The sequence below is a fragment of the Paroedura picta genome, chromosome 1 (assembly GCF_049243985.1).
Source record: "Paroedura picta isolate Pp20150507F chromosome 1, Ppicta_v3.0, whole genome shotgun sequence".
NCBI lineage: Eukaryota > Metazoa > Chordata > Lepidosauria > Squamata > Gekkonidae > Paroedura > Paroedura picta.
This window is the reverse complement of record NC_135369.1, coordinates 172,268,507-172,281,161: the sequence shown is the minus strand read 5'-3', so window position 1 is coordinate 172,281,161 and position 12,655 is coordinate 172,268,507. Positions and strand designations below refer to the sequence as shown.

At 45.3% G+C, this 12,655-nt stretch overlaps 1 protein-coding gene across 5 annotated transcripts in view; it reads right to left on the bottom strand.

Moving 5' to 3' along the window:
- The window catches only part of KLHL29 (kelch like family member 29), a 562,720-nt gene that overhangs the window by 442,862 nt on the left and 107,203 nt on the right, over window positions 1–12,655 (bottom strand). Inside the window, exon 1 of one of the 5 annotated variants that reach the window (XM_077311715.1) lies at window positions 9,055–10,099. The exons of 2 other annotated variants lie outside the window; for them this stretch is intronic. In XM_077311715.1, coding sequence (XP_077167830.1) covers window positions 9,055–9,072 — 18 coding nt within the window. In that variant the 5' untranslated portion in view covers window positions 9,073–10,099. Of the gene's footprint in view, window positions 1–9,054; window positions 10,100–12,655 lie in introns of those variants that run through there. 2 more of the 5 variants (XM_077311732.1, XM_077311743.1) reach the window with 2 other exon arrangements.

Here is a 12,655-nt window from a genome sequence, read left to right as displayed (position 1 = left end):
GCATTCAGGAATACAACGGGTGCTAGATTGGGGGGGGCGGGGGGCGGGAATGGAAGAACTCTGTGGATGGCCTCGGGTCAGGGAACTCACTGGTAGGGGCAGCTCTCATGCAGCTGGGAACTGCAGCCTCTGAGCCTTGGAGGGAAGTGGAAGGAGGAGGGGGTGGTCAGAGGTGGGGGACAGAAGGCAATTGGCTGGCCGCTGGACAGACAGGCAAACTGGTTGGCAGAGGAGGCGCTCAGGGGCGGGACAGCCGTCCTGAGTGGGTGTTAAGCACTGAGTGGCACTTAAGCCATGAGACCAGCTCCTCCTCCAAGGCCTTACCAGAAATATAATATGTGGAACAGATGTGGAAATCAATATAACATGAAAAAAGGGATTTCCAAATTGAGGTTGGGAGATTTAGGTGTGGAGTCTGGATATGGCAGCATCTAGGGACAGCCTACAAAGCAGTCATTTTCTCCAAGGAAACTGATCAGTTGTAATTCCAGATCTCCAGGACCCACCTGGAGTTTGCTAACCCTATGTGTAGCTTCAAGAGATTTATGAAGAGTTGGTTTTTTTGTACCTCACTTTTCTCTACCTTAAGGAGTCCACAAAGCACCTTGCAATTGTCATCTCTTCCTCTCCCCGCAACAGGACACCTTGCAAGGTAGATGGAAATGAGAGAGTTCTGAGAGAACTGTGAGAAATCCGAGGTCACCAAGCTGGCAGCATGTGGAGGAGTGGGGAGATCAAACCTGGCTGTCCAGAACAGAGTCTGCCGCTCTTAACTACTACACCACACCGGCTTTCATACGCTTTTTCTTAGGCTCAAATCCACAGAGCGATTCCTGATTGCGGACCTCGTGTCCCATGGGGAGACACAACAGAGTAAACATTGGGGGCTGGCCTATCAGCTATAATACAGGGTTTGAAAATCCCAATTGAAAAAAAATGTATAATCTGGGTGATGTTTCTGGTAGGTAACCAGCACAGATTTTCCTGAGAACATGCCAGGGAGTCTGTTCCTAAATGCATGCATTAACCGCAGTATGATAACACCTACAGCTGCAAATAAACAGGGGGATTCCTAGGTCAAGGGTAGTCAAACTGTGGCCCTCCAGATGTCCATGGACTACAATTCCCACGAGCCCCTGCCAGCATTCGCTGGCAGGGGCTCGTGGGAATTGTAATCCATGGACATCTGGAGGACCGCAGTTTGACTACCCCTGCACTAGGTGATTAAAGGGTCTTGTAGAAAACAGACTATTTCCACTTTCAATATCTTACAAGAAATTTAATATCAGCTCCAAAGGCCTATATGCAAAAGTAAACAAAAAGTGTAGGGACAGCCTAGGACAATTAAAAAAGCCTGATGTTGTAAGATTAGAGTACCAGCCTTCCCTCCACACAAAAGAACAAAAGCATTAGGAAAAAAGTTGACAAGGATTCAAAGAGAAACCAATAAAATCAGAGTCCAGTAGCATCTTTAAGACCAATAAAGAGTTATTCAGGGTGTGAGCTTTCGAGTGCTCGCTTGCCCCCTGAATAAATCTTTGTTGGTCTTAAAGGTGCTATTGGACTCTGATTTTATTAAGAGAAACCAAATCAGTGATAAATATCAGAAGTCACCACACTACCAGGAAGAGGAAGAATATCTTGTTTGATCAAAAAGGATGGGTAAAAGCCACCTTTAATCACATTTTAAAGTGCTCTCTTAAAATCAAATTTTGAAGCGGCTTCAAACCTAAATTAAATACGACGCCTATATGTTACATTACGTGTGCCAATTAGGGCCGATTCTGTGGGATGCAGGGTATAAATATTTTAAACACGCAAACAGCCTACAGTTCTCTCTTAAATATAATCCATGACCTTCCAGTGAAACATGCCAAGCGAAAGGAGGCTTCTTATGCAAAAGGACAAACCACATTCACCTTCCGACCACATCTGTGTGGCCTGCAGAGGATGGAACGTTTCCACTACAGAGAAAGGAAGAAAAAGCTGCACAAGAACTGCAAAGTGAAAGGAAAGACAATACTGCTATTGTTTTAATTCATTGAGAGGATAATGTTACACTTAGGGAGGTTCTCCCAGATGCTGCTGTTACAGTATTCGAAAGAGAATTGTGCTCTTTCACCTCACCCTTTCGAGCATGTGGAGATATACTACTAGAGCGCAAACTCCCTATCAAGGGTCACTTTGGAGTCACCAGACTTTTAAAGCCAACTTGGTGTAGTGGTTAGGAGTATGGACATCTAACCTGGCAAGCCAGGTTCGATTCTGCACTCCCCTACATGCAGTCAACTGGGTGACCTTGGGCTTGCCACAGCACTGAGAAACCTGTTCTGACCGAGCAGGAATATCAGGGCTCTCTCAGCCTCACCCACCTCACAGGGTGTCTGTTGTGGGGAGAGGAAGAGAAGGCAATTGGAAGCCACTTAAAGACTACTTAGGGTAGAGAAAAGTGGCATGTAAGAACCAATTTTTCTTCTTCTTAGCAGGAGTCCCCAGTCTTTTTAAGCCCAACACAGGGTGGAGGGCACAACGACAAGAGACTCTTTGCAGGAGGCTGCAAGGGGTAGCAGGGCCAGCCACACACAGAGTAAGAGTGGTCGGGTGAAGTAATTTTTAAAAATACACTGGGAAAGAAGAGTGTGAGGTTGATTTTAATCTGCACAGTCAATCAGGCCCGTGTGGCCCCACCCACTGCACTGGGTGGGTAGCAGGAAAGATGTCAGGGGGTTCCATGGTACAAGTTTGAGGATCTGCAACATTCCAAAAGGGTGCTCTGGGCAGGCAAAAGTCAAATAGGTGGGCCAGAACAGACAGGACTGTGTCACCATACCATGAGGTATACAGTCACCAGGACCCAGCCAGCATGGTATATGGTTAAGAGCAACGGCCTCTCATCTGGAGAACTGGGCTTGATCCCCCATTCCTCCATATGCAGCCAGCTGGGTGACCTTGGGCTAGTCAGTTCTCTTAGAACAGTTCTGTTAGAGCTCTCTCAGCCTCACCTACCTCACAGGTGTCTGTTGCAGGGAGAGGAAGGGAAAGGTGTTTGTAACCCACTTTGGGACTCCTTGTAGTGAAAAGCAGAGTATAAAGAGAAAAAAAAACAGCTCTTTTTCTTCTCTAGTGCCTCTGGTGAGGACCACTGCTGCCAATGTCTTGCTCACATGCCTTCTTCACGCAGCCTTCTCCCGCTGGCTTGCGAGTGCTTCCAGCTACATATGCTACCCAAAACCACCAGGGAAGGGAGTACAGGTGATGCAGAATTGCTGGCAGTCATGGTGGCACTCCCAGCAACATGTCTCACTCAAGAGAGAGGAGAAGGAGCCCTCTGCTTCCCAGAGCATCCCAAAGTCTAGAACCAGTCCTGAGCATAGAAACCATAAAAGAATATCTGACTTCAGTGATCAAACAGTACAGACTGGCCTGTTGTGTTAAATTTATGACTGAAGGCTTTCAGACTGAAGGATTGGAAATCTTCATACCTTCTAAGATCTAGAACCCGGGTGGTCCAACTATTGCTCTCCAGATGTCCATGCACTACAATACCCATGAACCCCTACCGGTGGGTGTTGGCAAGGGTTCATGGGAACTGCAGCCCATGGACATCTGGAGAACCACAGCTTGGTCACCTCTGAGAAGAGAATGCCATCTATATGTCTTACAAGGATCATTCACCAAATCCAGTTCAGTAAGCCTGAATTTCTCACAATATTATTTTATGCTGAGGTTTGCAATGTGTTAATTCTTAATATTATAAACCTTTATGTCCCTAACAATGCAACAGATTGAACATTTATTAATCTTTATTTCATAAGAGAAAATACCAGCCATTGTTCAAGGAAAGTTACAGACCACTTGCAGACCATCTGTAACTATTCTAAAAGACCTTTGGGCCTCACAATGACTTTTTGGCCTTACAATTTAAGGGCCAATGAATGCTCCTGCCTGTGCCGTCCTGTTGCCCGAGTGGCCATCCGCCCAATCAGGCTGCATCTCCCGCCCACTTCATGTCCAAGGACTTCGCTCCCTTTGTCTCAGACCACTGACAGAGCAGGCAGGTGCCAGGTGAGTGCGCTCCCAGGGGCCTCCCTGCAACAGACAGTGACCAGAGCCAATGAGAATGTGGGGAAAGGAGAGTCAGCCAATCGGAGGGAGAGCCTTCTAAGGCCCCGCCTCTGTGTGCTGTGGTAATTCTGAGGGGAAATTCTGGGGATGACTGGAAGATTCCTTGCCTAAGATTTTAACGTTGGGCCTATTTTGGCAGGACAAAACAGCTGCGGGAGGGAGAAGAGCAACTCTAGAGCCATTGTGGGGTAACATTTAAAGAACAGCAGCCTCTACCCTGGAAAGCTGGGTTTGATTCCCCACAGGCAGCCGGCTGGGTAACCTTGGGACAGGTCCCAGTTCTCTCAGAGCTCTCTCAGGCACACCTCCCTCACAGGGTGTCTGTTATGGGGAGAGGAAGGGAAGGCGATTGTAAACTGCTTAGAACCACCTGAGACTTGCTGAGCGACCTTGCGACAGTCCCAGTTCTCTCAGCGCTCTCTCAGCCACACCTCCCTCACAGCGAGTCTGTGATGGGGTGAGGAAAAGAATGTTTCTTCCCCACAACAACCCTGTCCAACCTCCAAAGTAGCCTTTTCTGTCTGGGGAGCTGATCCTTATAGTTTGGAGATGCGCTGTAGTTCCAGGAGCTCTCCAGACCCCAGGTCGGCTACCCCCTGGGTTGGCAGGAGGGCTGCAAGGGGGCTGAGGGCAAGAGAGGGCATGCTATCGCCCATGGTATTTTCCTATACAATGGGCATTAAATCTAGTCAGATCTAGTTTGTTCAGAAAATACCTTAATTCCTACCAGTGGGGATCTTTAGTCTAAGTATGGTGTGTATGTATGTGTGATTGTGGTATACGACTTAACATAGAAAAACAAATTGTCTTGGTTTGAATTCAGACCATCCTCCTTTCTTGCATTTTTTGCATGTTTAAAGTGCAGTGAGCCATCTGTAAAGCAGAGAGATTGCTACTTTAAAAAGGAAAGATAGAGCTCACCCCAAAGGAGGCAAGTTATCAAAACCTACAATGATTTATTGTAGGCTCCTCCCTACTCAGTCTAGCAGACATCAATATATTAAGACCAAAATTGTTATAGAGATATATGAAGTAAGTTTACGAATTAATTTGAGCTATTAAGTCCCTTGATATGCTCCAATACCGGCTGTTCAATATTGAGGAATGATCTTCCTGGAGTATGCAGGAGACAGAGATTACTAGAGGATGACTTGAAAAACAGAGCAATCCCTTTCCTCCAACGTCCCCAAGACCTGAGTAAATGAATGTCATGGATTTATACTGGATTTGTGAGGGTGAGAGCAGTCCTAAACCTCACCATATCCTGATATGCAAAGGATTCGAGGTCAGGAAGAATTTCTGCATTGCTGTATTTATTACCTGCTTGTAGTTCTGTATGGGATCAGATATATCACTGTACTAGGACCGGGAGTATGGATCAAAACTCTATACAACAGTGGTCCCCAAACCCCGGTCCGGGGACCGGTACCAGTCCGTCGATCAGTTGGTACCAGGTCACAGCTCCTCCTCGTCCTCCTCTCCGGCTGCTGCCTCGGGGGCTGCCCTGCCACTCTGCCGCCAGCTCACCTTTGGTGCTTTCCAGTGGCTGCCATGGCTGGGGCTCCCCCTGGGCATGGCACTGTGTAGCTGCTGCTGGCAACGCCCCCCAGCGGACGGCAGGAAATCAGGGGCACCGGCGGGAATGCAAATGGATAAGGGGCTCAGGTGGCAGCAGTGACATCTCTTGGCAAAAGACTGCCCCCCCCCCGGCCTCGGTAAAATTGTCAAGCATTGACCGGTCCCCGGTGATAAAAAGGTTCGGGACCACTGCTATACAAGATCAGAGGAGATTTTGTACTAACCTCAGGGAAGCTCCTAGACTGCAGAAAAAATGAAATCTTAACACAAACAAACAAATAAAAACACATGGGGTACTAAAGTTGTCTCAAGGCAGCACAATGTTTATCGGTATCTGATTGGGGGCGCAAGTTCCCAAGGCAAAGGAAGTTTGAAATCTGCGTCATTCTCGACTTCAAGATACACTGTACTAAAGCGAATTTTACAGCACAAGTACTTTAGAATCATAGAATCATAGAGTTGGAAGGGGCCATACAGGCCATCTAATCCAACCCCCTGCTCAACGCAGGATCAGCCCTAAGCATCCTAAAGCATCCAAGAAAAGTGTGTATCCAACCTTTGCTTGAAGACTGCCAGTGAGGGGGAGCTCACCACCTCTTTAGGCAGCCTATTCCACTGCTGAACTACTCTGACTGTGAATTTTTTTCCCTGATATCTAGCCTATATCGTTGTACTTGAAGTTTAAACCCATTACTGCGTGTCCTCTCCTCTGCAGCCAACAGAAACAGCATCCTGCCCTCCTCCAAGTGACAACCTTTCAAATACTTAAAGAGGGCTATCATGTCCCCTCTCAACCTCCTTTTCTCCAGGCTGAACATTCCCAAGTCCCTCAACGTATCTTCATAGGGCTTGGTCCCTTGGCCCCAGATCATCTTCGTCGCTCTCCTCTGTACCCTTTCAATTTTATCTACGTCCTTCTTGAAGTGAGGCCTCCAGAACTGCACACAGTACTCCAGGTGTGGTCTGACCAGTGCCGTATACAATGGGACTATGACATCTTGTGATTTTGATGTGATGCCTCTGTTGATACAGCCCAAAATGGCATTTGCCTTTTTTACCGCTGCATCACACTTTACTTTCAACTGATCCACAAATATGTATTTCAGCACCCTGCCTGTCAGAAACTGCATTTTGCATCACTGTTTATGCATGTTCTAAGCCAGGGGTAGTCAACCTGTGGTCCTCCAGATGTTCATGGACTACAATTCCCACGAGCCCCTGCCAGCAAATGGGACTACAGGGAATTGTAGTCCATGAACATCTGGAGGACCACAGGTTGACTACCCTAGTTCTAAGCAATGTAATTTGGGACCATCAACCTTCATTTGAGTTTACCAGTTCCATTTTGAGAAATGGAAAGCTGCTCATAGAGCTGAATGCTCAACCTCTCATGAGTCTGTGGTTTCCAAAAAATGCTTAAAGACTGTTCACATAAGCCACATATTTGCATAAATTGGATTCCTATGGAAGCAATTTGCTGTTCATTCAACACACATGGTCCCTGGGAGTTAAATGCAGACTGTCTTTACGGCAAGTAAGAATTCCACTAGCTAAGAACCAATGTTGCTTCTTAATTCCGATAAGCAAAAGAATTCTTCATATTGAAATGACATTGATGAAGTCGCTCATTTTGGTTTGGTAATTCACTGTAAAGCACACTCTGCTGGCTATCCTGTATTGGCTTTCCCTGTTGTTCAAAGACAACCTTTCCCAGGTCCCGTGACCATTTTGAAGTTAAAGTCCCTGGAGTTTTAAATGAACGAAGAGTTTTCACTAGGCTAAGGGTAGATACAAGTAACCTTAGTATACAAACCCAAACCATTTTATTTAATAAAACCTTGTTTTAAAAAAAAGTTAAAAATCAAAATATGTATGCTAGAGAGGAAAGTTACTGAAGACTGTAACAACGGTTTGAATAAACCATGAAGCACTAGAAACACAATAAATTTGCCTGCTGTTCCAGACCACAAGTCATACATTCAACCTTGGCATCAAAAACTGTATTTTTACCCCTTTATATAGTTTGTAATGGCCTCTGTCCATCATTTTACTACCTGACCTTTATGTCCTTTTACTAAAGCAAAACCAGCAGGTGCAGAAAGAAAAGTGATTACGGAGCAACAATAAAGGAAAAGAAAGGGGCCTTTATGTGTAAAATTGTACCTATATTTGAGATGTCAAATCAAACCTAAGGGTTGGGGGGGGGGGGAGGATTTAAATATTTAAAAGGAACCCAATTTCTTACTAATCAGGTTTATACTATCCTACCTGCATGTAAGAACAACAGATGGAGAAAAGACAATAGCTTACAAAGGCAAGAAATAGAAAAGCAATTGTTTCTTTAATCTTTCCAAAGGCATAAAAAGCCCACTGAACGATTCTGCTTCATATCACAGAAATTCAGACTTGGGCAGATGGGAAAACGCACACGAATGAGAATTGTCTTGCTGCACAACTATTCAGGTTCCATCAGAGCAAATGTCTGTCAGTGAGTTTGCCTTCAGAGTGCCCAATTCCATCCCTTGTTTATTGTTTTGACTAATTGAATTATTAGGATTATTATACAGCCAGACAGATATTGTCTGCAGATAATTACAATGGCAGGCGGCCAGCAGCTTTTGTGGTCAGCGTGTCCCATCTCTCCTTGAAGACGAAACTCTCAGTTGGGAAGGAAGTGGGTTAAAAATAAACTTTGTACAACAGCTGTCGTTTCAAAGTAAACACTTTTCATCCCTTTCTGCACCGCAGCACCCAAATAGCTCGCCTCTGTTTCTTGTCAAAGAACCTGCTGGAAAACACAGGCCTCAGGAAGAGGAGGCTAACAATTTACCAATATATAATCACATGGCCAGCTTGACAAGTGCCGTTTACCTTCATCAGAGCAGGCTGCTGAGAGATGCTCACAAAATACCGTAACAGGAACCGAATATACCTGAATTGTGTTACGTGTCATTGGAACGAAGGCATGCTACTAAATATGGATATTTAAGGCAAAACTTGTATATCTTCTTGTGCATCCGAACAGGACTCTGACAGCTCCCGACTCAAATGAGGCCCGGATACTACATGCAGACAACAAAAGAGGGGGGTGGGGAACTCAACCCAAAACATTCCTATTTGTGTCAAAAGGGTCAAGCTACAACAAACAAACAAAATAAAATTATTATATAGTATGCACATGTAAAAGTAAAAACATTACGGGCCTGAATGTCAGACTGTACAACATTCCTGGTGGATGAATACATCCTATGAACCAATAAAACCAGATGCGCTTTTGACTTCTACAGAGGACAGAAACAAGACAGGTGTGTGTATGTGTGTGTGTGTATGTGTGTGTGTAATATTACCTACCCTCTTCTGTGGAATCATGAGGTGGTTTAGTTCTCTTGATCCTCAGACTGGCACACCGGCTATGGGTTGGGTCAAGGACAAGTACTTGGCATGAAACCCAAGAGGGTGATCTAATAGCGATTCCAGGCAATAAATCCAAAGATGGAATGACTCTGGGTATGACCAGCATGAATCCTAGGCACACACAGATACAAGGGGGAAAGCCGGCATATGTTTAGAGTGGTTTGTGCATGTCGCTAAGTGTGCTGGCCGCATCCTAGATGATCTGTGCAAGGTGGCCCCCTGGCTGCCCCATCCCCTGGCTGCCCCTCCTCTGGGAACCTCACAGTTGGCCTTCCCTTGTCATCCTGCCTTGCTCCACTCTTCTTCCCGTAGTATGCTCACACTTGGGGAAGGGGGACGTATGCTCCAGCCACGGCATATCTGGGGCTCATGCCCATCCCGAACTGCCTGTGTGCATTTGCAGTGTAAAAATGCACATGCAGGCAGTGCATGATTTGAAAATGGGAAAGGGACTGAGTTTAAAAAAAATGAGAGTAGAATATGTATAATCACTATCCTCTCCGATTAGTCAATTATCACTTCTCAAAAACTAGATTTTTAAAATAATCATATATAATTCTCAAAATTATTTTTATCTGTTTCCCAAAACTCTGAACTTATGTTTGTACAGAGCGTGCTATTTCGGCAGCATAAGGGTCTGACCCTAGCTATCTTCACGCAGGGTACATTGTTCAGAATTTCACCCCTTCCCATGAAAAGCAGGGTGGGTTTGTAAGTAACAGAACAACATTTATCAACTTGGAGAATCAGAATAACAAAAAAAACCCAGCTAACTCATACCCAAGATACATCACAGATCTTTTGGCATTAACTTGCATTATAATTCCTGCTCTCAATCAACTGGGATACAGGACCTACAGTAAAAATTAATTTCTTGCCAGATGGAAGAAAGCTAGGATCACAGTAATAGTTCCCTCAGTTCAACAACCTTAGACAGAGATCAAAGTTTTGGGAAGAAGGAAGGAAGGAAGGAAGGAAGGAAGGAAGGAAGGAAGGAAGGAAGGAAGGAAGGGTGAGGGAGGGAGGGAGGGAGGGAGGGAGGAAGGGAGAGAGAGGGAAGGAAGGAAGGAAGGAAGAGGAAGGAAGGGCAAGGGAGGGAGGGAGGGAGGAAGGGAGAGAGAGGGAAGGAAGGAAGGAAGGACGAGGGAGGGAGGGAGGAAGGAAGGAAGGAAGGAAGGAAGGAGGGAGGGAGGGAGGGAGGGAGGGAGGGAAGGAAGGAAGGAGGGAAGGATGAGGGAGGCAGGGAGGGAGGGAGGGAGAGAGAGAGAGAGGGAAGGAAGGAAGGAAGGAAGGAAGGAAGGAAGGAAGGAAGGAAGGAAGGAAGGAAGGAAGAGGATGGAAGGAAGGAAGGAAGGAAGGAAGGAAGGAAAAGGAAGGAAGGAAGGAAGGAAGAGGAAGGAAGAGGAAGGAAGGAAGAGGAAGGAAGGAAAAGGAAGGAAGGAAGGAAGAGGAAGGAAGGAAGGAAGGAAGGAAGGAAGGAAGGAAGGAAGGAAGGAAGGAAGGAAGGAAGGAAGGAAGGAAGGAAGGAAGGAAATGGAAGAGCACATCAGTCTTCCAGAAATCACTTATCAAATAATGGTCATTTGTAATATTTGGAAAAGAAACATTTTGTTAAAACTGGGAGGAGGGCATGCTTATTTTTCCCACTCATCTTCAAAATCTTGGTATATACTTTTTATTATTCTCTACAGGAGCCATTTTAAGCGCCAAACTGTTACCAAAACAATTAACATTTACCACCGTAATATCCTTTTCTATGACCTCCCAGCTAAACAACCCATTTATTTTAGATTTTACACTGGGGTTGGCCTAATGTAAGGAACAAACCAGGCCTGACTTTCTGGGTCATTAACTCTTCCAATGTCTCCCTGAACCTTTAAATAGGGAGAAAGATGCTCAAACCAGCTGCTATACAGATTAGGATGGATTTATATTGTGTGCATTAATAACTACCATGTGTTTTTCAGCCACCAGCAAAGCTCGTGGGAGTATTTCCATGTTGCTTTTATACCTATTCTTAATATATTAAGTAATCACTGGTGAAGCTCCTGAAATTTCAGTGACTCCTCCAATCTGAAATGTATAACCACCGTCTCCTCCGTGTCACCAAGCGCTGTACATACACAGATCTTCCCAAGATGTAAAATTAGAACCGGGATCAGAGTCTCTAGAGTTCCTCTGGATCAGCTCTCCTTTCATCATCCTCTCCCAAAACTGAAGGCGCTTGCAATTCAGAATAGTGCGAGTGCTCATAGGCTCCCTGCGGGGATTCGACATACAGCTCAACAGGTGTGCCGGCTTCTCTCCTTCGGAAAGCAGCTATGAAGCCTGATCTCTGACTGCTGGAGTCCAAAACCTCTCAATCTCTGAAAGACAAGGAGGCATGGGAGAGGGTAGGAATGCAAATGTGTGGCAAGCGACCACCCAAAACACAAGCCTGCTAATTCTCTGATGAACAGCACAGGACAGTTCTATCTGCTGAATTGGAAAGGGGTAAACCCAAGAATTTTGAAGAATCACAGCTACTCATAAGTTTTATGCTTCAGATTTTGTTTTCTTTTTACTAAGTTCTGGTTTTTATGAAGATCATAAATACGTGAAAGAAAAGAGTTTCCAAGAACATTTCTCTGCTGCCTGATAAGACGACGACGACTTGGTTTTTATACCCCGCTTTTCTCTGCCAGGAGTCTCAAAGCGGCTTACAATGGCCTTCCCTTTCCTCTCCTCACAACAGACACCCTGTGAGGTAGGCGAGGCTGAGAGAGCCCTGATATTACAGAAGAAGAAGAAGAGTTGGTTCTTATATGCCGCTTTTCTCTACCCAAAGGAGTCACAAAGGGGCTTACAGTGGCCTTCCCTTTCTCTCCCCACAACAGACACCCTGTGAGGTAGGCGAGGCTGAGAGAGCTCTGACAGGAATGCTTGGACAGAACAGCACTATCAGATTTTCACTTGCAGTATTTATAAATATATCAGGGCTTGGGTTGTAAAATTCTTAGAGGTTGGGGGGTGAAGCCAGGGGGTGATGGATTTTGGGGAGGGGAGGGAGTCCAATGGCGGGGTAATGCCACTGAGTCCTCCTTCCAAAGCAGCCATTAACTTGGGGGAATAGATCCAATCATATATATTTTTACAAGATCAGCTGTTCCTAACTTTTAAATCCACTACTTGTCCATCAAGTGTGCAACATTACCATGGGATGCCGCCTTCATTAAAAAGTAAAAACAGAGGACATAAAAACAGAATTCCAAAGAATTTATTGATACAGATGAATTTATGATATACATGGACATTAGAAAGATCAATGAGATTATTACGCCTGATGGCCCTCATCAAACTCCTTAATGTTAGGAAACAACTCCTATTCATTATGTGCCACTTTTTTAAAAAGAAGAAATATGGGACTATCCTCAGGATGGGAATGACAAGCACAAAACTTGTCATCCTATTGCTTTAGGATGCTTAGGGTTAATCCTGCGTTGAGCAGGGGGTTGGACTAGATGGCCTGTATGGCCCCTTCCAACTATGATTCTAGGAT